At 43.0% G+C, this 27,072-nt stretch overlaps 1 protein-coding gene and 1 long non-coding RNA gene across 5 annotated transcripts; one reads left to right on the forward strand and one right to left on the reverse strand.

Moving 5' to 3' along the window:
• Positions 1–1,054: 1,054 nt before the first annotated feature.
• LOC109550543 (uncharacterized) lies at positions 1,055–3,554 on the reverse strand. Of its 2 annotated transcripts, none has more exons than XR_002177078.3 (3): positions 3,184–3,554; positions 2,393–2,500; positions 1,055–1,284 (listed from the first exon to the last, which is right to left on the reverse strand). It is a non-coding gene; the product is annotated as an uncharacterized lncRNA (long non-coding RNA). The 2 variants fall into 2 exon arrangements; XR_012332988.1 differs by having other exon boundaries at positions 3,136–3,554.
• Positions 3,555–3,714: 160 nt separating this feature from the next.
• Positions 3,715–23,288, forward strand: IDH1 (isocitrate dehydrogenase (NADP(+)) 1). Of its 3 annotated transcripts, XR_012332987.1 has the most exons (11): positions 3,715–3,853; positions 4,872–4,937; positions 7,276–7,413; positions 10,779–11,070; positions 13,686–13,791; positions 15,069–15,246; positions 16,585–16,736; positions 19,167–19,248; positions 19,695–19,835; positions 20,530–20,692; positions 22,350–23,288. XR_012332987.1 is itself a non-coding variant. In XM_019939028.2 (10 exons), the coding sequence occupies exons 3-10, from the start codon at positions 7,292–7,294 to the stop codon at positions 22,438–22,440; spliced, it is 1,245 nt and encodes a 414-aa protein (XP_019794587.1). In that variant the 5' UTR covers positions 3,715–3,853; positions 4,872–4,937; positions 7,276–7,291; the 3' UTR covers positions 22,441–23,288. The 3 variants fall into 3 exon arrangements, 2 of the variants coding, with proteins under 2 accessions (XP_019794587.1, XP_019794588.1); XM_019939028.2 differs by lacking the exon at positions 19,167–19,248; XM_019939029.3 differs by lacking the exons at positions 3,715–3,853; positions 19,167–19,248 and adding an exon at positions 3,993–4,011.
• The last annotated feature ends 3,784 nt before the right edge of the window (positions 23,289–27,072 follow it).

Here is a 27,072-nt window from a genome sequence, read left to right on the forward strand (position 1 = left end):
GTGAGGGCTGGACTGCGGTTACCGTATGTGTCCGATGATATGGGCACTGATAATATGTTACCGCGCTCAGCGTTCTTACGGACTGATACTCACTTGCATAACACTTGTGCCTAAAGCGAATATTGTTATCAGACTTGGGTGACTACGCCAATAACTAGCCAAGTTACCTTCAATTACCAATTTCTTTAGGCTCCAGGCCTCTAATCTGTAAAACGGAGCTAATGATAGTACCCTTCACAGATAGTTTTTTGAAGATTAAGTAAAACATTGTACGTAAATGTTTGTAGACATTTGGCACAATGTCTAATCCGGAATAAGTGATGTTAGCTCTATAGCTATTTTTTTCACTCAAGTTTTGTGCTGCAAAGACTGGCGCAAATAAAGTTACCAAGCCCCGTATTGCTCAGCCTGGCTAGCATTAGCCATCATTTTGTCCTGCTAGAGTGTTTTGCCATTAGCTGAAGAGAACATACCAAAACCTGCTGACAGGATTGTGGGATTTGGCAGGGGCAGTCAGAAAGGAAGTGAAACCCAAAGTGAGGTGCTGTTTTAACTAAATTCTGCAGACCCATTTCCCCCAAGAGTTTTGGCAAGTTCCCACCCATTTCTCCTTGAGCTGGGTCTTTTCAGCCACTGGAGAGTAGCATCGAAGCCTGAAGGCTGATAGCAGTATCAATGCCAGTCACCACTCTTAGCTGAGCCCCTCAGCAATCTTCCTAGGAGTCAGCAGTCAACTTCCTCTTCCATTCCTCACTACTGCTATTCCGCACCAACACCATCTTGACTATCATTCTCAGCAAGAGAATCTCATCTACCTGAGTGAAATAGCCGAGGTGTTGGGTGCGATCCCTAACTACCTAACCACCCCAATCACATTTACCTGCATTCACATCCACCCTGGCCTGACTCCTGCCCTCATTTCTGGGAGAAAAGAGCCTCTTCTGCTCAATCCTCCCAGCTCTCAATCCAGTCTCTCCTCTCTTCCCTGGGAGGGTCACCAAGTCCAAGCTCCAACTGCTGGCAGCGCGACAGGCCAATAAATTGAGAGATGAGGTGTTGGGGCAAGCGAGTTTATTCAGAAACCCAGCAAACCAAGAAGATGGTGAACTCGTGCCCCCAAAGAACCATCTTGCCTGAGTTAGAATTCAGGCTTCTTTTATACTAAAAGGGGAGGGAGTGAAGTCAAACATTTCCTGGTTCCAGTCAGCCTCCATAGAAGATGTGTTAATTTCTTCCTCCCTGCAGTCATCCACAGGTCCACCTGGTCAGGATGTTTCCTGTGAGCTAAACAAAGGTATTTTAGCTTAATGCTCATTACCTGGGAGGCAGGATTCCCAGAGATGGGCCATTATGTATAATTTAAGCTTACAGGCAACATTTCTTTAGTGATTAACTCATAATAGAGTACGAAGTGTCTTTAACTCATAATAGAGTACAAAGTGTCTTTCCTATTACAGAAGTTTGTGCCATCTCTTCAACCTTTTTCCAATGACTCCTTCCTCCTTAACCCGTGAGCGTGCTCAAGTCTATGCCTTCCAGAAACAAAAACAAAGACAAGCAAAAAAATTCCCCCCTCTTGTAGTTAGCCTGGTGATGTTAATATTTCATAAACATACAATAAAGTATAAATTAGACCAAGGGATCACATGAACAGAATAGATAGCCCAGTAAAGATCGCCCACTGTACAGCAAAGTGATTCAGTTATACAGGTGTATACATTCTTATTTATATTCTTTTCTAATCTGTTTTATCACAGGATATTGAATATAGTTCCCTGAGATATACAGTAGGACCTGGCTGTTTATCCATCCTATACATGATAGTTTGCATGTGCTAACCCAAAATTCCCAATCCCTTCCAACCCCACCCGCTCTCCCCCTTGGCAACCACAGGTCTGTTCTCTGTGTCTGTGAGTCTGGAAGACTGGTGTTCTAAATGAATCCTCACATGGCATCCAGTGGAAAAGCCAAGCTAAATTCAAAAGAACCAGAATGTAAGCAGTGCGTTTTATATTCAAATTGCAAGCAGTAATTTAATTTCAGCCAAACATCGTTTGCTACATTTAATTAATGTTGACAATGGTAATATATTTTTTATAGTTTTGCTTGTAGTCATTTTGTCTATAAGTTTGTTATTTTATAGTTGTATGAGAGCTATCGGCATAAGGAGCATATATCGTATATATTAGTATAAGTCACTGCTCGGGATCTACAAAAAAACTTTTCAGTTGAAAAGTACTTCCTACATTACTGACTTAGGAAACGCTGTTTTAGATTTTTAGAAAGGTAACGCTGTTACCTTTCCTCCCACATTGGCTTAGAGCCAAATTTGTAGCCCCCCCTTTCGGCACTGTTTAGGATTTGATGGAATACATTTTGTGATTAAACTCACCTTGGTTCTGTACAATTTCCTGTATTTATTCTATCTTTTCCTCACCTATATTCAATGTCCTTTGTCGTGCTATACTGTATGTATCTTGAAGGTTGCTCTAAATCCTTTCTGGAACAAGAATGAATATAAATAATTTTAGCAGTGGACAAGGGGTAATAACGTGAGCCTGATATAATATAGAGTAAATTTACAATCTCAGGTGATTTGGAGTCTCAAATTAGAGATGAAAATACAAGACCATATACCTCTATAATCAGTTCTATAGGAATAAATGGAAGTGACCGCTACTTTCAGTTAATCCATCTCAATAATCAACAAGCGCGAGGCTGCGTATGCTTTCCTTCTTCCTTTTCTCTTGGGAAAAATACCAGTGCCCTCTAGTGACCAAAATGCACCTCGCATAGTACCCTTCATAAGAGTAATAATAATAACCCGATATTAGAGATAATTTTAAAAACTAAATTTGGGGGTATTGAATCCTGGACCAAGCATGCGATTATCCTACAAATCACGATCTAAAATACTCCTCCCCTGCCTTGCATGTTTTCAAGAATAAAGAATACACAAAAAATAATCCCCTGCAGAGGACAGAATTTTTTTTTTAATCCACTGTTCTCTAAGACTTCCGATCTTTATTTGAACTTCTCTGGAACCCAGATAATAATCTCATTATCCTTATCTTCTAATGCAAATGACGACTGCGTTTATTTATAGTACTCAGTAGTAATTGAAATTATAGATACCGAAGCTCTAAAGACTTAGTCATCGGCGGTGGCGGAAATTTACTGTACCATGCCTGCTTGTGCAACTGTTCAACCCTTTGCATTCCAGCTGCGCGAAGCCCCCAAAGCGATGTCACGCTTGCCCACGGCACTTTTCCTTCTGTCCAAGCGCGTTCCAGTGTACCACACAGCCGGGGCGCGCAGGGAAGGGGATTGGTCCGAGCCGCGCCGTCCCCGGTTTGCCTTTATTGCAGAAGTGGAAACTCACTCCGCCGGGCCCTAGGTTGTCGGCGGAGGATTCAGAAGACCGGCCCAGGCGTGCCCTGCTCCCCAGCCTGCAGGTGGCAATCTCGTCCTTCTGCCGTAGAGCAGTGGCGGCCGACTCCAAAGGCGCTGCAAGCCCTTCCCTACCTTGAGCGCTTGGAATTCGCCGCGGAATTCGACCTAGCCTTCCGGGACCCGCCCCTGGCCCCTGGCCCCGCCCATCTCAGCGGGTCAGCGCGCGGCGATTGGCGGCGGGGCAGGGGCGGAGCTCCGGGAGGTGGACTGAGGGGGCCGGGCCTGGGTCGGGACAAAAGCCTGGAAGCGGGGCCGTCCCAGCTCTCGGTTTCTGCGGAGGCCGTGTCAGAAGCCGAAACAGCTGGAGCACAGCTGGGATTGCCAGAGTGTGCGCTTGTGGAGTTAACCGTGTGAGGGCTGTGGCATTCCCGGGTCATCGCCAGCGTACCTTCTCCTGCAGGTAACCGCAGGCTTCGAAGGGCGTCTCCGGACCCTGGCTTTTGTGGGGAGACTCTGTCAATAGCTGGAGTGGGAAAAAGGAAGGAAGCTCAGATCTTGGGTATGGTAGGGGCAACTTAGCGGCGAGTCGTGGTCGCAAGGCAGGGGAAAGAAATCCAGGTATTGGGCGTGGTTTTGGAAATGGAGAGGAAGAAGGTGCTGGATGCCTGGATGTGTAGAAGGCCCGCTCTTAGTCAAGGGAGGACGAAAACCGGGCGGCGGAAGGTTGCATGCCATGACAAACGGAAGGCCAAGTCTGCAACAGAAAGGAAAATCGGGGTGGGAGGATGCAGGGACGCGTGGAAGTCGAAGTCTTGCGTTTACGGGGAAGAAACCGTGCGGCCTCGGGAGCTGGAGGACTTGGGAGTGTGCATCGACCTTGGGCTGCTGGGACTGGCGGTGCGGCGAGCTGGATGCGTCCGCCTGGGGAGCCTGAAGGGGGGCGGCGAGGGGCGTTCGCTAGGCCACCTGGTGGCGGTCGGGGGCGGAGTGAGGGTGGAGGAAACCACGACGCCGCCGGCTTCTCGAGTTCTGGGGGAGGCGTCCTTCGGCCTGCTCCTGGCGCCCGGGTTTTAAAGGTCCCGGCACCTGGGAGGGAAGGGGCGGACGTGGAGACCTGGAAGGAGAAACCGAGCCAGATTCGGTTGCAGCCCTCTTGCACAGTGGCCACAAGGACGCATGCAGGCCATGAGCCCGCTGGTCACAGCGTCCCCTAAGGACGTGCAAACCACAAGACTAGCTAACGGACGACGAACCCGGGACTCCCCACGGACGCACCCTCCAGTGTGTGCAAAGATATTTACTTTATTTGAAAGGTGCCTGCGGACCTGAAACTGCCCTTTGCCCCGCCTGGGTACACTCAGCACTGTACTTTAAACCAGACAAACCGGGTTGCCTGGCCCGTATTGAAATCAGCTAAATTCTCCTGACAGGAGTGCCTTGTACCTTACCTTTCTCTTCCCTTTTTTGATTTGTTTTAGGAGATAAACTGCACTCAGCTGAGTCTGCAAGATTGAGAGGAGTTTGGGTGATTAGAAATTGTAAAGGTGAGAATTAGCAATTTTTCCCATTCTTTGATATGGCAATACTGCGTTTAATTGGTCTTGGAGGTCTTGGAAGTGGTCGCAGCCACTGCAAGGGAGTGAGTCAGGAATATTTCCAACAATAAATTGCACTTGCTTCCTGTTTCTTTCAGTCTAGACTTCTCTGCAAGAGACTTTGGTTTTTGGGGGGGTTTTTCCCAGAAATTAATGTAGTTTATGAACTCAGCCCCCCAAAAAATGTGGCTAAAATTTTGGGAATAATGAAAATAAAATTAAACAGGGTGAGCAGCTCTTTTTTCTTAAACTACTTTGTATTAGTCCAGGTTTATTTTCTAGCATTGCACATGTGTGTCAGGAGATTGGAATTCAGCTGCTTTCAGAATAAATGAACTGGCTTGTTGGAAAAGGCCTTCCTTCTGAAGTCAGGGTTTGGGTGGAGACAGAAAATCTGAGGGACTAGGGTAGAAAGTGAATTCAGTGGTGTCTAATGCTCACTGCATGGAATTCAAATCTAGGAGAAATAAAATAGTGTCCTACATTGTAGTAAGCCAGGGTCTACAATAAAGCTTCACTTTTTTAGTGAAAAGATAGTAAAAATGTAATGGATAAGTAACGTGAAGAAAACATGAAATGTTTCAGTTATGCATTATGAAATATAGAAAGATTACTGCAGAAAGTGTTTGTTTCAATTGAGAAGAAAATAATTAACTAAAAAACATTGTCACTCATTATTGAAATTTCAAGTATGATGTATGACCTTTTATTAACTGTATTTGCCGTCAAAGAAAATTAGCCATCATGGCCCTTGCATAATACTATGTAGGAGTATGGCCTCAGGAATGTATCAAAACTAAGATAAGTTTGCTGCCTCTTTTTGTTTTGTTTTAAATACAAGGACAGATGTGACAGTGGGATCAGCATGACTAAATCATACACTTTAAGCTGTACTTCAAATTATACTTGAAATTACAAATGGGAAGTAGCTGACTCATTCACACCAGTTTGTTCACTTTTTTATTCTAGTTGAGTTCCAGATGGTTCCCCAGTGATGGTCTAGGGAACCTCTAGTAAGCAGGATCCCAGAGTTAGAAATTGGGAAGTGAAAATGGGCCTAGGGGTTAGGAATATGTCCTGGCTTGTGGTGAGGAACTGAAGCTCACAGTCTACTAATCATTACGTTTTAAAATTTAAAGACCAAGTTACTTTAGCTTAACTTTTTAAGAAATACTGTTTACAGGCCTCTTACTTCATATTTTTTTTAGTCAGTTCTCCTGACTTCCAGTCCTCAGCCATAACTTAAAAGAATAAAAGCAATCTGCAGTTACGTTGCTGGGGAGAAAAAAAGTTTCCATTAGAGCACCATGAAAGGGAACCTTTAGCAGGCTCAGGGCCTCCTCTGCCTCTCAGGAAACACGCCTTTCTTTAAGCCTCATCCAAAGGGTGTACCCCTGCCCTCTCTGGGAATCAGATTGACTTGAATCTGGCATCCCCCCACATCCCAAGAAGACACCTCTTCCTGGAACAATTCCAATCCCCTGTCCCACCCACTGGCAGCTTTGCCCACTAACCGCCAGAAGAACAGTCCAGGAGTTGGGATACCAAGGACAGGACAGGGGCGTGTCCTGGACAGTAGTCCTTCTCTATACGTACAGATTTCTCTGAGAAATCACTTTGTATTCAGTGTGACATCCCCGATATCCGTTATTGTCTCTAGGAAAATATAGTTCCACCTGGAATTCTTCATCTTTCACTTTTAAAAGGACTTAAAGTTTCTTTAAAATGGATCGCTGGAACTTGTTGAATCTCCTCAAGGATAGTTGTTTTAACCAAAACAGCCTCTTAAAAGAGGGGAAATAGTAGCACACATCATTCTGCTCCTCTTGAGGGCCCAGTAGAATGAGGAGTTGGATAGAGGTTTTCAAATAAACATGATATTGTGGAAATAATCTCATTTTATAGGACAAACCAACAGTCAAGAATAATGATTACATTATTAAGGGCATGTGACCGGCTCAGGCTCCCCCGACCTTCCAGCGGACCCTCCAGCCGGATGGCCTTGCGAAAGCTTTTTTTCTTTTAGCAAAGTAGAATGGAAAAATAATTTCCATCTTACAGGGTTGTTGTGAGTGTTGATTCAGAAACCACACAAGAAGCATGTAACACAATGCTTTATACAGCAAACGTATTCGATTCTAATGGTTAATGTAATTGTTATTATTAGCTGTTTATGCAGTCATGCTGTTATGAATTGTTCTTTTAGAAGTCACCAAATTGTATTTTGTTTTTACATGGTAATGAGGCAAATGATGAGATATGTGTCTTATCATTTTTCCTCTTGAAGGTTTATTGAAGTCAAAATGTCTCAAAAAATCCAAGGCGGTTCTGTAGTAGAGATGCAAGGAGATGAAATGACACGAATCATTTGGGAGTTGATTAAAGAGAAACTTATTTTTCCCTATGTGGAATTGGACCTGCACAGGTAAATGAATCACTCTGCCAAGCAGCAAAGTCAGAAAGCATGTGTGATTTCAGGTTATAAGTCGCTTTTTTACATAGATACCACTGTACCTTGTGTATAAAGCTTTTGGTGAGCTTATGAGCAAATGAATGTGTAACTGGTGTGCCCTGGTGCAGAAAGCCAAACTCTGACAGTAGGTGTTTGCAGCAAAGTAAGGGGTTATTTGCAGGGCGCCAAGAAGGGAGTGGGAGACAAGTCTCAGATCCACTCCAAATCGGTCTTTGAGTTGGGGTTGTTTTTAAAGGGGAAGAACTGAGAAGCTTGTGAAATTTCTGTGACATTTCTTAAATGTTAGTTTCAGTGGGTCAGGATGTGTCCTGTTTACCTTCTCTGGCCAGATGGTTCATGGCTTGGGGGTCTGTTAGCTCATCTTGACCTGGAGAAACATTCCTTTTCATTCCTTGTCTTTTTCATTCCTTGTCTTTTACCCTTTTCATACAATTGTAGCACAGAAAGAATTCTTGACATTATCTAATACAACCCCGACCTTTCAGAAGTTCCGTAAATCATTTGTGTCCTGGAGATTGGAGCCTTTACCCTGTATTAAAAGTATCTGGGGGGCTTCCCTGGTGGCGCAGTGGTTGAGAGTCCGCCTGCCAGTGCAGGGGACACGGGTTCGTGCCCCGGTCCGGGAAGATCCCATATGCCACGGAGCGGCTGGGCCCGTGAGCCACGGCCGCTGAGCCTGCGCGTCCGGAGCCTGTGCTCCGCAACGGGAGAGGCCACAACAGTGAGAGGCCTGGGTACCGCAAAAAAAAAAAAAAAAAAGTATTTGGGGACAGATATGAAAATCTCTATGGAATTCTTTCATTTTTCTTCCCCCTATGTTTTTCATACATTTGCTCATGCTCTTTGTACATTTGGACTAGGTAGAGACAGAATTTTCACAGGGGTGGAGTGGCTGAAGACTGGCAGGGTAATATGTTGAACAACACATTTCAGCCAAACTATTGGCAACTGTAAGCGTGTTTGCCTTGACCCAGAATTATTCCTCAGACTGTCCTGAGGACCTGTTATTTGCTTGGGTGTAGACATTTAATTCACATGTTGTCATTAAATGCCCTTTTTAATTATTCTAAGCCTAAGGTGTGGATAATATCTATATTGCAGCCATGAGAGGGAGGGAGCAAGTATCTGCAGAGGTCCACCAAACACACAGGAAATGACACTATAAAAACATCATCCAGGGACTTCCCTGGTGGTGCAGTGGTTAGGAATCCGCCTGCCAATGCAGGGGACACAGGTTCGATCCCTGGTCTGCGAAGATCCCACACGCCGCGGAGCAAATAAACCCGTGCGCCACAACTACTGAAGCCTGCGTGCCTAGAGCCCGTGCTCGCAACGAGAGAAGCCACTGCAATGAGAAGCCCCCGCACTGCAACTAAGCGGAACTAGAGAAAGCCCAGCCACGAAGACTCAATGCAGCCCTAATTAATTAATTAATTAAAGTTAAAAAAAAAAATCATCCAAGTGGTTAAAGAAGCATTTTACAAACACTTTACATGATAATAGGTGAATTTGCAGAGCTCTTTCCAGTATAGTAGCTGCAAAGGTGCTTTTGAGCTGCTTTAGTATAGAGGCATAAGGAGGTTTAAAGGACAGTTATTATGCCTAGAAGGCAAAGAGTCACTGGCTAAAGACTAAAGAATTTTTGGAGACTTAAACAAGTGTAAGCTGTTCCAAAATTGCTATTATTATTACATGATTGGTTCTTTTTGAGGGGAGTGTAGTGATTCATTTGTTTTATTTTCTGTTGGCTAGGCAGTAATCGAGGCCATTTATTCATTCTTTTCGCTTAGAAATGTTAAGAAGAGAAGCAAAAAATCCACTAATTTGCTGGCAGGTTCTTCTGATGAAAAATGTTTCCTATGAACATAAATACTGCTGACCACATTGCTTGTTTGAGTTAGGAGTAGACATTTATAGATATTGAGCACTCCCTAAACCATAAGATAAGAAAGTCAGTGGCTTTGTAAGTGTCCATGAAAAAAAAATTAACCAATAATCGATCTAAGAAAGAAATGGAAAATTTTATTCATGCCAACTTGAGGATTATAACCCAGGAGACAGTTTTTCAGAAAGCTCTGAGGACTGTTCTGCCCGCTAGAGGTGAAAGAGCAGTTAAGTAAAGGGTTGTATTGACCCAAATCATGTATTGACAGTTTACACACAATCCACATCTGTGCGTACAAAGCAAGTAGTGGGTCATCATGACCCCTTACAAGACTAAGAAGGAAGGATATCTCCTAAGGAGGTCTGGTTAATGCAAATGCACGATACACCCTCAAGGGGAGGGAGGAAGCCAAAACAGTCAAAGCAGTTTGGAATTATTATTTGGAAATACATTGTAAGATTGGATTCCCTTTTGCATTTCCGTCACAAGTTGGGATATCTAAGGAAAGGAAAATACAGGAACTGAAGCAAGAAATCTAGAGGCTTAATGGTTCAGCAAGTTTTGAAGGCTGAAAAAATTTGGAAAACTTTTAAAGCCTTGGAGAACAAAATAAACTGTTCATTACTGTTTTGTTTTTCCTGCTTTTGGCAAACTATTACATACTTTAAATAAAGCTTTACAGTCTTTTTCTATACTTCATGGACAACCAGCATTCTTTCCTGCTCTGAATAACCTGCAGTCTGGGTGTTGGTGTGTATTAAGCTATAATTCACTGGGTTCTATAAAACCACTGCTGGATTCCATTACTTATTCTATAAACTGCAGGCTTGTTTCCAGAAGAAAGAGATTTGCCCAAGATGTAGGGAAAGCTTCTTCATATGACTAATTGTCATTAATGAAGGGGTCATTAGCTTTTTTTGGCAGTGTCCGTCTCATCTGTAACTCCAACACTTCAGTGCCAAAATACTAGAAACCCTCTGACCCCTTTATTTTTAGAGCACAATATTTACTAAGGGAAAATTAATGTTTGGGCTTGCATTCTTATGTTAATCGTGCGGAAGGCAGTCTACAGAAAGGTTGCTGGTGTGCTATTATTATTGCCTCTATGGTGAAGAGCAGGCAGCAGGGCAGAGCGCAGTGGTTTCCATTTAGTTTCCTTCTAGACAGCTTCCCACACACAGGGAGGCATGCGTGGCCTAGCAGTCCAGCCTTTCTGGGTGCTTTTTTTTTAGTTGGCAGCCATCTTCTGTGTCTAGGATACACTAATGCTAAAACTTAGCAGATTTGGGTACATATGGAGTTTTCACTTTCTGCAGGGCAGGCCCTGCATGCCATCACCATGCACAGAGTGGTGCATGGGGATAGAATAGGAGTACCCTCAATCTCCTGTCGGTTTGCCTGGAAAGTTACGCTTACAATTTTTCCCTCCCAGCTATGATTTAGGCATAGAGAATCGCGATGCCACCAATGACCAGGTCACCAAGGACGCTGCAGAAGCTATAAAGAAATACAACGTTGGTGTCAAGTGTGCCACCATCACCCCCGATGAGAAGAGGGTAGAGGAGTTCAAGTTGAAACAAATGTGGAAATCACCAAATGGTACCATCCGAAATATTCTGGGTGGCACTGTGTTCAGAGAAGCTATTATCTGCAAAAATATCCCCCGGCTTGTGAGTGGATGGGTAAAACCCATCATCATAGGTCGTCATGCTTATGGCGATCAAGTAAGTGGTGTTGGCATAACTTGATTTTCCATATTCTTTTTTTTTTTTTACATCTTTATTGGAGTATAATTGCTTTACAATGGTGTGTTAGTTTCTGCTTTATAACAAAGTGAATCAGTTATACATATACATATGTTCCCATATCTCTTCCCTCTTGCGTCTCCCTCCCACCCTCCCTATCCCACCCCTCCAGGCGGTCACAAAGCATTAATCATTAGAGAAATGCAAATCAAAACTACAATGAGATATCATCTCACACCAGTCAGAATGGCCATCATCAAAAAATCCATATTATTTTTTCACGGGCTTTGACTGCCCAGCAGTTCTGATTTATATGTGCTTTATTCTTATCTTTATTTATCTTATCTACTCCCATTAAGTGAGGTACAGAATTGAGAAATGAATGTATGTATACATTTAGATAAAAGTAAATACAGATAAACTTACAGATGGGTACCTGTCTCCACACAAATGATGTTTTTCAGGCATGTTTTTTTCTTCCTTATCTTTTTATTAGATTAAACCATATGATGTAGACATTTTTATTTAGAGAATTTCCTGTGGTTCGGCCAAATCAGTGGTTCAGCCAACCCTGTGGCTGTACAGTAAGGTCCCTTTACAGGTTTTTTGGTGTTTGTTTTATTTTGCTTCGCGTTTTAAAAAAATTTTGTGTGTTTTAATTCCAGTGCCTGAGTCCCACCCTACACCAGCTAAATCTGAATTCCATGGCATTTTAAAGCTCCCCAGGAGATTCTAGTGTGCAGAGTTGAGAACTACCGAAGGTTATGTTAAACATGATCGTTTCATGCATAAAAGGAATAACTGACTCAGTAGTTGAAAACAGTCTCTTTAAAACATTCCCTTCCTGCTTGGGAACAAAAAAGTACAGTTTCTGTACTTCTATACAAGTAGGCTTGTTGCCAAATTAAACAAAAATTGCCAGCTAAACAAAATAAAAGTTCTGTGTTGAAACTGAAGTTTTAGACTTTCATAGAAAGCAGCTTATGTCTTAAAAGAGCCTTAAAAACAAGTCTCCCTGATGCTGACACCCAGAGGCTTTGATGTAGCCGTCCTTAAACACAGTATGGGTAGAGCAGACCACTCTCTGTTCCTGGGGGCAGGGTCACCAGGTCATCCTTGAGGGGTAGTTCACTTTGTTCTACCGTGTGGCTCAGACTATCCCTTCATCCTGGCCAGTCCCTTCACAGATACCTCTCAGAGGCCCAGGAGAGGGGATGTAGATGGGAGTGCTACAAGCTCACTAACCCTGGGAACACCACTCTTAAGTTCTTACGAGTTCAGTGATGTCCTTTTCCTTTTTTTTTTTTTTTTAATTATTATTTTGGCATCAATCACCTGGAAGAATGGTCATTCTATTTATTAAAGTGTAGATTGAAAATTCCAAACCTCTAGAAAGCATTTATTGTACTTTGGTGCCTCGGTTTCTGCCTTTTGAGAAATGGGAATCAATTACCACCCATAGTGAAGGACTTTATATGTCAGAAATATTCTGCATAGAGTAGATATTTAATCTGTATCGTTATCTGACAGCTTTTCTACCAGCTGTTATTAGTATTATTCTACACAAAACAGACAAATAGATTTGGCTGGCATCGGCTGGTACCTGACCCTGAAAGTATTCTAATCTAAGCCATGGAAAGATACAAGGCAGCAAAGATTGACATAAGCCTAGTGTGGGCTGGGCACATTTTCCATACCAAAGGTAGCAGTCCTCCACAGGCCCTTTCCTAAGGGTCGTCAGCCTGTTGCAGCTGCTTTCAGAATGATTGCTTCATGTGGACAGGTGCTGGGCTGGGCATTAGTAGCAGTGATTACCATGAAGAGACCGAGTCCTGAAGGTCCAAGGACCAGATCCCGAGTCTTGACCCTAGATGCATTATTTCCACTACATCACAGTTCCTCCCTTGTAAGATTGATGGAAGAATCAAATGAGGTAATAAGGGATACAAGTTAATCACTTAAAGTATGTCATATAGTGAGAACCAGGCATTAGCATTCTCATCATCATCTTCAGTGCTACAGCTGGTATATTATCTCCCTGTAGGAAGACTTCCTTGACCTCCAGGTGATAGTCATTCGTCTTCCTCTGTCTTCCAATAGCATTTTTTTTTTTTTTTTTTTTTTGTGGTACACGGGCCTCTCACTGTTGTGGCCTCTCCCGTTGCGGAGCACAGGCTCCGGACACGCAGGCTCAGTGGCCATGGCTCATGGGCCCAGCCGCTCCGCGGCATGTGGGATCTTCCCGGACTGGGGCACAAACCCGTGTCCCCTGCATCTACAGGCGGACTCTCAACCACTTCGCCACCAGGGAAGCCCTCCAATAGCATTTTTTATCTGTGCCCCCTTTTGACATTTGAAAGCTCTAATGTTACTTCTTTTATCTTTGTTAGGTCTTAAGCTTCATAAGGGGAAATACTTTGTTATTCTCTCTCATACCCATATCTGTACTCAGGAAACTGCCCCATGCATGGTAGGCCCCTGATAAATACTGATTTCTAATGTGTACTACCACTAACTAGCTAGGACAGTTTTGGATTTTTGTGGGGGTTTTTTTAGTTTTTGTTTTTTTAATATACCTTTTTTCCCCCATACAGTACAAAGCAACTGATTTTGTTGTCCCGGGGCCTGGAAAAGTAGAGATATCCTACACGCCAAGCGATGGATCCCCCAAAACGACATTCCTGGTACATAACTTCACAGGTATGTGTAAGTCCACCATGAACTACATCTTTCATTTTTTTAGCAGATCGTTTAGACAGCGTTATTACTGGTTTTTTTTAAAGTTCTGTGAAAATTGTGTGGCTGCCTAAAAATACAACCTGAATCTACAACATTTCCAAAGGACTCAAAATCAATGCCATGGCTTCCTGTGGCATTGCTAAAGGCATAAAAAGAACTAGCCACTTAATTGGAAATGCATATAGATAATTGGAAATGCAAGTAGATAATTATGCGTCTCTCTTAAAACATGGAGGGAAGGTTGACAGGAGTCTGTTGTGCACAAATTAAACATTAATAGCCCCAAATCGCCTGTCATGTAATCCTGCCCTTTGGCTCTGGTAGGGTTTGTATTTGAAAATGCCTGCATTATTTATTTGCTGAAGTTTTCTTCTTGTCCTTCTATTTGTTCTGTGAAAGTGGAAAGTTTGGTATTTTTGCCTCTTCTTTCCCCCCCCACCCCATCCTGCTGCTTCTAAGGTCCATTATGGCAGATCCCTCCCAAAAGCTGTTGAAAGAACAGAGGACCCTCTTTCTCCACTGTTAAGGTTGTTAAAAGCACTCACACAAACAAAACCTCAAAACTTACCTAGCTGTTGTTTTCCTTGATTCCTCTAAATCATATCATTTTAATGGACTCTAGTTCTGCCAGTTTCAGCAGCTCTAACATCCTCAGCCCAAGCTGGCCCTGGGCAGTGGCACAGATTCAAGTTCTAGCTTTCAGTAATAACAAAGTTCAAACAACAAGAGCTGTGAAACACCAGTGATTACATGGAGTGTAATTATTTCTACCAATGACAGAATGAACTTTCAGTATCCGCCAGGAAATTACAAGAATTTTCATCCAGTATTTGAAATGCAAAGTTTTCTCAGTAGCTAAGGATTGAGTTCACACTTAGAGTTTAAAAAACATGCTTGAAAATTTTAAAGTATGAAAAGAGACTTTAAAAATTATTCAACTCTTGAGTGTATTTCTGGTTCATTTCAGTAGCTTTCGGTATTTCAAGAACTTTAGGATCCTAAAGACCATGTTTTTCTCATTTACGTTGCCCTTTCAGAGCAAGTTAGAATGTCCTTACCTAGAACTGACTTTCCTCTGATTATGTGTCTCAAGAACTCATGGAATATTGAAGTTTGAAGCCTGGACTCAGACATGAGAGCTGGGAATTGGGTGTTTTGGGGGTGGTGGGTGTATATAGACTTGTTACAACTATACCCTGTTTACCTTTCTTTTTTCCCTCATTGTTGTCCCCCCACAGAGGGTGGTGGTGTTGCCATGGGGATGTACAATCAAGATAAGGCAATCAAAGATTTTGCACACAGTTCCTTCCTGATGGCTCTGTCTAAGAATTGGCCTTTGTATCTGAGCACCAAAAACACTATTCTAAAGAAATATGATGGACGTTTTAAAGACATCTTTCAGGAGATATATGACAAGTAACTACAGTTCTTTTTCTTTTTTGTCACATAAGCTGGCATTTATAATATAGAATTTGTATGCTTATCCCTTTGATTGTGGGACAAATTGAGTGAAAACCATCACTATCCCATTCAGATAAGGACAAAACTGAGATTTAACAGGAGTGAAACGAAACTCTTGAATTGCTTTTAGAAGGGAAGTGTGTTCTCAGATAAAGCCCCCATGTTTATTTTCTTCAGGGCCAGAGTTATTTAATGTGTGAGTAAAGGTACCCTGTTAATGATAGAAAGTTCTGATTTTTCATGGGTGTGAGTTTGAGTTTGGGCCCATTTCCATTCTTTCTGAAGCCCACTGTTAAGATTTAAAACTGCTTTTGGGGGCTTCCCTGGTGGCGCAGTGGTTGAGAGTCCGCCTGCCGATGCAGGGGACACGGGTTCATGCCCCGGTCCGGGAAGATCCCACATGCCGCGGAGCGGCTGGGCCCATGAGCCATGGCCCCTGAGCCTGCGCGTCCGGAGCCTGTGCTCCGCAACGGGAGAGGCCACAACAGTGAGAGGCCCACGTACAGCAAATAAATAAATAAATAAATAAAACTCTGCTTTTGGGAATTCCCTGGTGGTCCAGTGGTTAGGACTCCACGCTTTTACTGCTTAGGGCATGGGTTCAATCCCTGGTCCAGGGAGTTAAGATCCCATAAGCCGTGGGCCAAAAAGTTTAAATTAATTAATTAATTGATTGATTTTATTAAAAATAAATAAATAAAACTCTGCTTTAGTGGAGTCATTTGAACTTAAGTCTACATTTATAACAACCTTGAGTTCAACAATACCTGAGCACTTATTGACGTTTAAGATGGCGTCCCTCCCATTTAGATACGAGCATTCAGGCCACGGCTAGGATTTTAGGTATCTTTCCTGAAACATTTTAATTCCTCCTTCTGCTATCTATCTATATCAAACCTAGAAGCTGTCCTAGTTTCCTGAATGATATTGAGCAGTAAAGTAGTCTTTTTCTCCCCGATTACATTCTTAGAGTAAGCTGAATCTCATGAATCTCATTAGTGGTGTATTGAAAACTGTAGAAGTAGTACTTGGAACACTCCACCGTCTTGTTTAATTCTCACATCTCTGCAGAGTGGATGAAACCACCCTTACAGAAGGGGAAATTGGGGTTTCACAACTAGAAAATGAGTGGGCAGACATTTGAGCCCATGTCTGTCTGGTTCCCAAATTTGTGTTGCTTCAACTAAAATGTGCTGCTTCCAACCCCACCCCAACTCCTTTGGAGAGGCACATGGTATCCCAACAAAACCAGTTTTCTTTGTCTGTTGTTCTCTTTTCTTTCTTGTTTCTTAGGCAATACAAATCTCAGTTTGAAGCTCAGAATATCTGGTATGAGCACAGGCTCATCGATGACATGGTGGCCCAAGCTATGAAATCAGAAGGAGGCTTCATCTGGGCCTGTAAAAACTATGATGGGGATGTGCAGTCGGACTCCGTGGCCCAAGGTAAGGAGCTGGAGAACCAAGTGGAGGTGGGCTTGGCCTGCAGCAGACAGGTCGTGCCCTGCTAGGTCTCTGGTACAGGAAGGGGGATTCTGTAGTCCTTTGCTGCTAAAAGTCATGAAATGTTAACGCCACAAGGCGTCCAGGTCCATCTTCTTAGCTGACAGATGAGGAGATTAAGCTCAGACTGGGCAGGCGACTTCTGGCAGGGACGCACAGGAATTAACTCGTGGGTTGAGACTCCCAGCTCCAGCCTCAGAGGCTGACATAGCTTATGTCTCAGCCCTTTCCCCGCTTGAAGCTTCCCTGCCTCCAATGGTAGCCCAGCGGCCCGATCTGAAAACCACCCCCCACCCTTATCTGCCTTCTGATGAGAACCTGAAAAGCTAGGGGACTCGGGCAAGGAGGGCCCAGGGTTGTCTCCTAAGCGAGGGGCCTCCCTCCGAGAGCCCATTCATCTGGAGACAGTTACAGATCATGCCCCTTTTGCCAGCCTTGACGGCTCTTCTGTCACCCTGTAAGACACATGTGTTTACTGCTTAGCTTGAAACACACAGAATTGAGCAAAGAAGCCCCGGGCTTTTCACAGAAATTCCAGGAATCAGGAGCTTCATGCCAGAGATAAGGACCAAATGAGCAAAATTGCTCCCTTCCCTGATTTCCTCAGCACCAAGTTGCCCTCCAACTTCAGTTACTCAGGGTAGCTGTGTAAACTGTATTTCCCCCGATGAATATTTGTGGTAGCTTTAATTATGTTTGCTTTTCCCCAGGAAGTACTACTTTTTCTTTCTCTTATGAAAAGTTAATCATCTCCTATCAGTTTGAAAATCAGTAAATCTGCCTGGTTAAAGATAACTTTTATGTCAGATAAATGAGTTACCCAGTTCTCCTTCTTTACCCTCCTTCTGTTTCTCTTACGTCCTCACAATCGTTTATATTGAATGCAGCAGAGGAAGGAGTGTTGCTTTGTGGTGATTCTGTGGTGCGTAAAAAAGCTTCCTGGTAAACAGAATTCTTAGAAAGGGACCCAAATGATTCCATCATTTCTAAATGTCCTCATGGCAATAAGAAGAGGGTAAAAAAAAAAAGAAGAGGGTATCTGGAGGGATATCTCCAATGTAATTGTCAAGTTATGGAGGTTCAAAGGATTTCAAAATAGGAATGTGGAATTGCAGTGTCCAGCAGTGCACCGATAAAGATACCTGGAACCAAGGCTCTGTGTCTGAGCAGTACCTGTAGATAAAGGTGACCTCAACGTAGCTAAACAGATTAAAAGGCAGCCAAGCTGTTCTTTTTTTTTTTTTTTTTTGCAGTACGCGGGCCTCTCGCTATTGTGGCCTCTCTCGTTGCGGAGCACAGGCTCTGGACGCACAGGCTCAGCAGCCATGGCTCATGGGCCCAGCCGCTCTGCGGCATGTGGGATCCTCCCAGACCGGGGCACGAACCCGTGTCCCCTGCATGGACAGACGGACTCTCAACCATTGCGCCACCAGGGAAGCCCCCAGCCGAGCTGTTCTTACGTTCATTCTTCTCTAGAGGCATGAACTACTTTAGACTCACACCAAACATTTTATTTCTGTCCTCAGTTTTGACAGTGGTACCAACTAGTGTCTCCTAATATAAATAGATAGACACATTCACCGTGGATATGGCCCTAAACGTCTCCAATCAATGAATATTTGAGACTCTACTAAAGCCTCATACCAACACAGTGATAGGAAAGGAGCTGCTAATTCAGCACAGAAATTGCCATTGTACTCAAAGATGAGTTTAAAAAGGGTTTATTTACTTACTCTCAAACAAACAAAGTAGCAGCCTATTATAAATTTGCATTATTAACTCCACAGGTGTTATTGGGAGGTAGCAAAAATGGAGAAAAGTGTTCTTGGAATTCGAGTGTAAAAAAAGAAAAAAGAAGAAAAGAAGAAAAATCAGTTGTATGGACTTAAAAGTTGTAATGTGGTTCTCTGAATAAGAAACCACAGAATAGAGTCGTTCTGGGGAGGCTGTGAAAGAGAGCAGGGGCGAGTGGGAGGTGCTTGGACCCATCCCATTCTGTGTTTTTTGTTGTTGCTTTTTAAAAATTTATTTATTTTTGGCTGCGTTGGGTCTTTGTTGCTGCGTGCAGGCTTTCTTTAGCTGTGGCAAGCGGGGGCTACTCTTCGTTGCGGTGCGCAGGCTTCTCATTGCGGTGGCTTCTCTTGTTGCGGAGCACGGGCTGTAGGTGCGCAGGCTTCAGGAGTTGTGGCTCACGGGCTCTGGAGCGCAGGCTCAGTAGTTGTGGCACATGGGCTTAGTTGCTCCACAGCATGTGGAATCTTCCCGGACCAGGGCTTGAACCCGTGTCCCCTGCATTGCCAGGTGGATTCTTAACCACTGTGCCACCAGGGAAGCCCCATCCCATTCTGTTTTTAATCAGCTTTCTCTTCCCAGTCCCACATGAGCCTGTGAGCAGCTTGATGGCAGGAGACAACTCATTAATCTTTATTTTCCTGGAACAGCAGAGTATCTGCACGTAAGCATGACAGTAATATATTGAGCTCTTACTCTGTGGCGGGTACTAGTCTAAGGAATAGGACTATGTATTCTTTTCATATATATTCACGAACATATGCATATTCATCTCGTTCTCACAGCAACCCTATGAAATAGGTGTTTCTACTATTCCCATTTTACAGGTAAGAAAACTGAGCCACAGTAGTTAGGGAGTCACGGAACTAGGGTGGAATGCAGGCAGTCCGACCATGAGTTCTTCATCATGGAGCAGGTGCCTCTGAGGTAGATAAGTGAAGTAAAAGCACAGCCTTTTCTGAAAGGCAAAAGAATTATTGGTGACTCCATGTGCTCATGTTTATTTTGCTCACTGAGACCGGTCAAGACGAAGTCATTTTCTCTCATCTCTGGGAGACCCAGTGCTCTTCATGCAGTTGAATCCCATACTTCATGTTCTGCCACTCATAGGTTATGGCTCTCTTGGCATGATGACCAGTGTGCTGGTTTGTCCAGATGGCAAGACAGTAGAAGCAGAGGCTGCCCACGGGACTGTAACACGTCACTACCGAATGTACCAGAAAGGACAGGAGACATCCACCAATCCCATTGGTAAGATATTGTTTGCTGCTACATTGATTTCCAACCAGAGTAGAAATCTCCAAAGGGGCTCAGATGTGTTCCTTTGGCTGCCCAGTGCCTTGTGTATAAAATCATCACCAAACAGCTGATTTGCTCTACTCATAAGAACTGTTTTAATATGTTTCTTAAAATACACACAGTATATGCTTTTCCAGTTTGTGGGAGAATATTCATTACAGAGAAGAATGTTATCAACAAGCATTTTCCTTTTCCTCTGCTGCAGTGAAATGTCACATGTAGCTAAGAATCTAAAGCCACATTGTTAGATCCTTTTAACTAGGTTTTAGGGATAGCACTTTAAAACAGATTATAGCCTGGAAAGAGGAGAAGAGACCAATATAGACAAGAGGTAGAAGAGATTGTGACCTTTTCCAAATTCATAAATGCCTTAAGCGTCATGTATTCCTACCCTGAATATGTGCTTTCTTAAAGGTCTAACAAAATCCAAAACAGTTCCTCTATAAAAGTGCAGGTTTTTTGAAAAGTTTCAATTTGGTAAAATGTTTCCAACTTTCCTAAAACTTACAGCTCATGCAGATAGCATCCAATGAAGTCAGTTACCTAAACAAACAAAAAAATGTTCTATTTTGGGGAACTGAGGCACTTGGGAATATTTCTAACCAGTGTGATTGAAGTGTGCCTTTTTTTTCTCCCTCTCTTTTAGCTTCCATTTTTGCCTGGACCAGAGGCTTAGCCCACAGAGCTAAACTTGATAACAATAAAGACCTCAGCTTCTTTGCAAAGGTTTTGGAAGAAGTCTGTATTGAGACCATTGAGGCTGGCTTCATGACCAAGGACTTGGCTGCTTGTATTAAAGGTTTACCCAAGTAAGTATAAGATGCCCTAAGCTCTGTGGTCAAATTACCATTTATCCTCACTGGACTCAAAATATCAAGTGCTTTTTGGAGTTGCATGAATTAGTATTTGTCATCTGGTTCAGGAGTCAGCAGACATCTGTAAATTGTCAGATAATAAACATTTCAGGCTTTGTGGAACATACGGCAATTATTAAACTTTGCCTCCATGGCAGGAAAGCAGTCAGTGGTCACACAAAAGCTAATGGGTGTGGCAGTGTTCCAATCAAGCCCTGTGTACAGAACTGGGCTGCAGCCCAGACTGGGTTCATGGGCCAAGCTGTAGTTTGCTCACCCCTGATCTAGTTACAGTCAAGTGGGTGGCAAGGTTCTGCTTAATTTAACAAGAAAATTATAGGCATTTAGAAACAAAGGGACCCCCAAGACTATTTTATTCTACCTCTTTATTTTCTTCAATTTACAGTAAGAAAAGTAAGCAGTGCAGGTATAAGATGTCCGGTTTATCATAGTCCCTTCCTTAAGTATCTGTAACCAGCAGTCAGATACTTGAGGGCCCCTGTATCGCCCAGGACTTTTTTGAGAACATGGTAGCCTGTATCCCAGCTGGATCAGCTGCTGCTCAGGGATTCCTCCCTCAATCAAAGTTGGCTACTATGACTCACATCAAGAAACAATACTAAAATTTAACACCAATCCCATGTCCCATCCATGTGTCCTCAGAGATCTCTGTTAGGGTCAGTATACCTCAGTAATGGGGATACACGCCATCACTACATCTTTCTTATCTTAAATTTCCAGCAAGAATACAGTGTTTGAAATGTTCCTATGGGTGTGTTACTTCCAAGCCGATTTGAATAGGCACCTATTAGCAGGATTAGATAGCCAGTCCATTGTCTTTTGCTTTTTAAGTAAGACAAAGGTAGAAATAAGAGCACTAAAGCTTTTCTTTTTCTTTTTAATGTGAAAAGAAGTGATGAAATTGTCTTTATTTTCAGGTTATAAATTATATATCTATAAAATTCAAACAATTCAACAAAAAAAGGCTAAGGTAGCTGGATACTAGATAAATAAGCAACAACAAAGTAGCTTTTCCTTACACCACCAATAAACAAAAATGGAAATGGAAGAACCATCACATTCACAGTGGGAGCAAAACTATTTTTTTTGAAATATTTGAAAAACATGTTTGAAATATTCTATTTATGATAGCATCAAAAAGAATAAAATACTTAGGAATAAATTTTTTACTAAAGGTTTTTTTTGAGGACATGTGACATTTTGTGGGGATATGAGTAAAAGCATGACTGTACCTGGATATGTTCTATTATTTTTAAGAATGAGGAATAAGAAGTGGGATGATTTCAGTGTCCCAGGCATTAGTCTGAATGAAGCTCTGGGGCAGTTTCACCCTCAAAGCTACATGGCCAGGAACCTCCTGTGAGTGTGTGTGTGGCCCAGCCTCTGCTCAGACTGCCTGTAACCTGGGTTAGCCCCTTGAACCTTGAACGCAGTCATCGGCCATAAACTTATAGCTTGTTCACATTAATCAGTTTTCTTCTAGAAATAAATAGAATGTTACTTTAAGTAGCATGTCTAGGACTTTTCCTCTACCTGCCACCAGATCAAAGACAAACTAAATTTCCTTCTTTTCTTTTTCCTCTGCTATTAGTGTGCAGCGTTCTGACTACTTGAATACATTTGAGTTCATGGATAAACTCGGAGAAAACTTGAAGACAAAACTAGCTCAGGCCAAACTTTAAGGTCATCCCTCGTCTTTGGAGGATGTGTGTTTTTGGTAACTAGGTCCACTGGTTTACATTTTTCTCTATAACACTCAAGAGTAAAGGCAAAATCAATTCTGTAATTTGTTTAGAAGCCAGAGTTTATCTTTTCTATAAGTTTACAGCCTTTTTCTTATCCATACAGTTATGCCACCTTTGTGAACGTGGCAGGGGACTTTTTTTAAATTTTATTTTACTTTCTACTAGTAGCCTAGGAATTACTTTTAGTGTCCATTTGTACTCACTGTCAACTTTTCTTCATGTTCTGATATAAATGACCAAAATGAAGAGTGCTTGAAAGGGTAAACTATAGCCACAGTACTATTCCCTAAAATTGTATAAAGTAGAAATTCATTCCCTTTCCCACTTTTCATGGCCTGTGGCACTGGGTGGTTTTGATTTAACAGATGTCCCATTATGTGAGGTAGAAGCTGTACGTTAAACTTGTGCATGATTTGGAATGAAAAGCATGGCTGTAACTAAAAGGTGTTGAAGACACAGTCATCCTTGTACAGAGCTCTAGCTGAATGTTTCAAAAATACTACATATTTCTGAGCTCACTGAAGAATCCAGAATAAATACTAACTAGGGGTTTGTCCTCTGTATTTGTCTCCTCCTCCTTGCCTTGTGTGGCCTAAGTATTATGCTACCCTGAACAGCATATTTCATCCACGTGCAATACTACAAGCTGCACCTTTCTTGGACTTCTGCTGACCTGTTTTATTTCCTTTATATATATGTGATTTTTCAGAAGTTGATTGTAAACACTATTCTAGTCCTGTTCTTAATCGAAACTATCAATTTTAATTAAAATTAAGTGCTGATGACTAGTCTTCTGAGTTTTTATTTATCAAGTATACTTCAGTTGCCAGGCTAGGTCCTAGCCATAGGAATTTGATTTTAAAAAGTCTCTGTTGGGCTTCCCTGGTGGCGCAGTGGTTGAGAGTCCGCCTGCCGATGCAGGGGACACGGGTTCGTGCCCTGGTCGGAGCGGCTGGGCCTGTGAGCCATGGCCGCTGAGCCTGCGCGTCCGGAGCCTGTGCTCCACAACGAGAGAGGCCACAACAGAGAGAGGCCCGCGTACCGCAAAAAATAAATAAATAAATAAAATAAAGCCTTCATAAAAAAAATTTAAAAAAAATAAAGAGGAGGATGATGATGAATTGTGAGTAATCCCTAACAGGTGCAATTTAAGGTGTATTACTTACTTTATGCCCCTTGTATTATTTACTTGAATTACTTGTATTAGTTACGCCCCTTGTGTTATTTACTTTATGCCCCATCGGCAATTTTCATTTATAGAAACTTTCTCTGAGGTTCACTATCCAACCTGTTGTTTTCAACTTCCTTCCTTTCTTCCACTTCAGAACCCATAGGCTTTATCAAATACTTAGGCTAGGGTTGGTGTCACTGTCATTCTTTTAAGAACTCCCAGTGGTGAGGTCAGGAGAGTGTCAGGGCCAGCTGTGGTACTTTGTAAAACAGGTCATGTGTAAAGCAGGAGTTCTTGATTCTCTAGCTATTGAGATATTTGTCCTAGTTTTCAGGCAACTCTATGATATCTTCCCCAACATCTCCTGGATAAAATGCACATTTGCATTCAAAGCCACCTTGGATGTGAAAACCTTAATGATAAAGGCCATTAATCACAGATACATCAGGAGAGGTGCTATCACAACATTGTTACAACTGCAGCAGGGAAATATAGCTCAGGTTATATATATATATATATATATATATATATATATTTTTTTTTTTTTTTTTTTTTTGCGTTACGCGGGCCTCTCACTGTTGTGGCCTCTCCCGTTGCAGAGCACAGGCTCCGGACACGCAGGCTCAGCGGCCATGGCTCACGGGCCCAGCCGCTGCGCGGCATGTGGGATCTTCCCGGACCGGGGCACGAACGTGCGTCCCCTGCATCGGCAGACGGACTCTCAACCACTGCACCACCAGGGAAGCCCTCAGGTTATATTTTAATGGTGTTTTGTGATAACTCAGATAAAGAGTTCAAATTGATGATGCAGAAACTGTTCCATCATCTGTGTGGGTGTGGGTGTGGGTGTGTCCCCAGCACCCCTACCCTCCTCCCCCTGTCCCACACATCAAGTTTTTTTCCTCTCTCAGTTTTTTCTTTCTGTGTAGGGATTAAGTATTACAGACAAGGTTGACTGGGCTGAGTTAGTCATAGTGAATCCAGATTTCAGGGCAACCTCCAAAAACACCCATACAGATCACAGGCAAGGACTAAAACCTAAGGGTTAATGATTCGGCATTTTCCAAAGTCTGAAGTTCTAAGTATTTATCCAGATGCTGCCCAAGGGCTTCTATTGCTGCAGTGCATCCCTGCGCTGCCAGGCAGCTGTAGTCAGCACTTTTGGGTGAAATGGCCCCTCCTTGGTTTCCGACCAGGCACTAACTCTGGAGGGAAATTCAGACTCCTTGGGGGTGACCTCAGGACACCATGCTCCTCTGAATCAATTCTGCCTCCCCTTCTGTCAATTCTTCCTTCCAAAGGTTGTCTGCTGTCCTGACCTGAAGGTGCAATAACTGTGAGGTCAGGAGGTAGGAGTAGGGTGGGAATTATAGGATAATTTTTTGTTTAATGGTGCACAGTGAAAAGAGGGCTTTGATTTAGCACACTCTGTGCTCAAATTGGGGAAAGGGAGAAGGCCTTTTTTTTTTTTTTTGCGGTACGCAGGCCTCTCACTGTTGTGGCCTCTCCCGTTGCGGAGCACAGGCTCCGGACGTGCAGGCTCAGCGGCCATGGCTTACGGGCCCAGCCGCTCCGCAGCATGTGGGATCTTCCCGGACCGGGGCACGAACCCGTGTCCCCTGCATCGGCAGGCGGACTCAACCACTGCGCCACCAGGGGAGCCCGAGAAGGCCTTTTTTAATGCTGTGTATTACAAAGTGGGTTTCCAACTAGCTGAAGTGTTGTTCAAGCAACAGACATTTTCCATAAAAGAATGTTCTTCGTCCCAAGGAGCAGATTAGCACCCACAAATACTTTTAACCCATATAGAACAAATAAGTTACTCCCTCTGGGGTTGAGGTAGAGGGGGGTAACTTAATAGAACCATTATTTATTTTTAGAATGTACACTTACCCCACAGGCAAACCACAGGGTAGAGGTCATACCAGGATGTGCTCAAGATAGAAGCCACTCCATTGCCAAGTTCTTGTGGCTTGCTCTCAATCTCTGGGGATAAGAGGGTACAAGTCATTTAGTGTCATTCTGGAATTGACCCAGACCTAAATGGGCTATTTAATATCTTGCTTGTCCTTTTGTTATAATTTGGATACACAGTAATAATAACTGGAGCTAACATTTATGAACCTCATTAAGCACTGCCCTAGATTCTTTACTCGATTACTTGTTTCGTGCTTGCAATAAACTGTCGTGCAGGCACTATTACTTTTTCATAAGTAAATAAAAAACCTGGGGCACAGAGGTGCCCAGGTCACATTGATGGTATTCCGGTCATCTTTTGTCGCCTAATGAATTATCTCAAACCCTAGTGGCTTAAAGCAATAATATTACTTTACTGTTACCTCGCTAGAGGTTGACTAGGCTCAGCTGGGCAGTTCTTATTTAGAGATTCTCACCTGGGGTCTCACACGCGGTTGCAGTCAGATGGCAGCTGTGGCTGTTTCCCCACTCATGTGTCTATTGACTGGGACCGCAGATGGGGCTGTCATGCAGAACCCCACAATAACCTCTCCATGTAGCCTGGACATACCTATAGCATCACAGCTGGGCTCCAAAAACAAGCATCTTGAAAGGACCAATGAAACCTGTACGACCTAAAATAACAAACAAAAAAAAACTTTTTATATTGAGTTAATTATAGACTAACAGGAAGTTGCAAATATAGTAATAGAGTCCCATGAACCCATCACTCAGCTTCCCCCAGTAGTGATCTTCTGTAACTGTAGGCCAATATCATAACCAGGAAATTAACCATACAATTAACTAGACTGTGAACTTACTCCATTTTACCAGTTATTACATGCCCTTATTTGTGTATGTGTGTGCCTGCGCCTGTGTTCTGTGCAATTCGATTTCACGTTAAGATGCATGTAATTGCCACCACAATCAACATACAAAACTGTTCCATCCAGGAACTCCCTTGTGCTATTTCTTTATAGTCACGCCCACTCCTCCCCACCCTGATACCTGTCCCTTGGCAACAGCACACCTGTTCTTCAACTCTATAGCTTTATCATTTCAAGAATGTTACATAAATGGAATCGCACAGTACATAACCTTTTAAGATTGGCTTTTTTTTCACTACACATAATGCCCTTCAGATCCATCCACTTGTGCATGTATCAATTGTTAGTTCCTTGTGTTGCTGTGTAATGGTCCACATATGCCTTTTAAGACCTAGTCTTGAAAGTCACATAGTTTCACTTCTATGACAATTAGAGACCTGTCCAGATTCAAGTGGATAAATCTGCCCCCTACCTTGATAAAAGTGGAGTCAATATCCCCTTATAAGAAGAGCATAAGAGGGCTTCCCTGGTGGCGCAGTGGTTAAGAATCCACCTGCCAAAGCAGGGGACACAGGTTCGAGCCCTGGTCTGGGAAGATCCCACATGCCATGGAGC

Source organism: Tursiops truncatus, chromosome 7, assembly GCF_011762595.2.
Source record: "Tursiops truncatus isolate mTurTru1 chromosome 7, mTurTru1.mat.Y, whole genome shotgun sequence".
In the NCBI taxonomy this organism is placed as follows: domain Eukaryota; kingdom Metazoa; phylum Chordata; class Mammalia; order Artiodactyla; family Delphinidae; genus Tursiops; species Tursiops truncatus.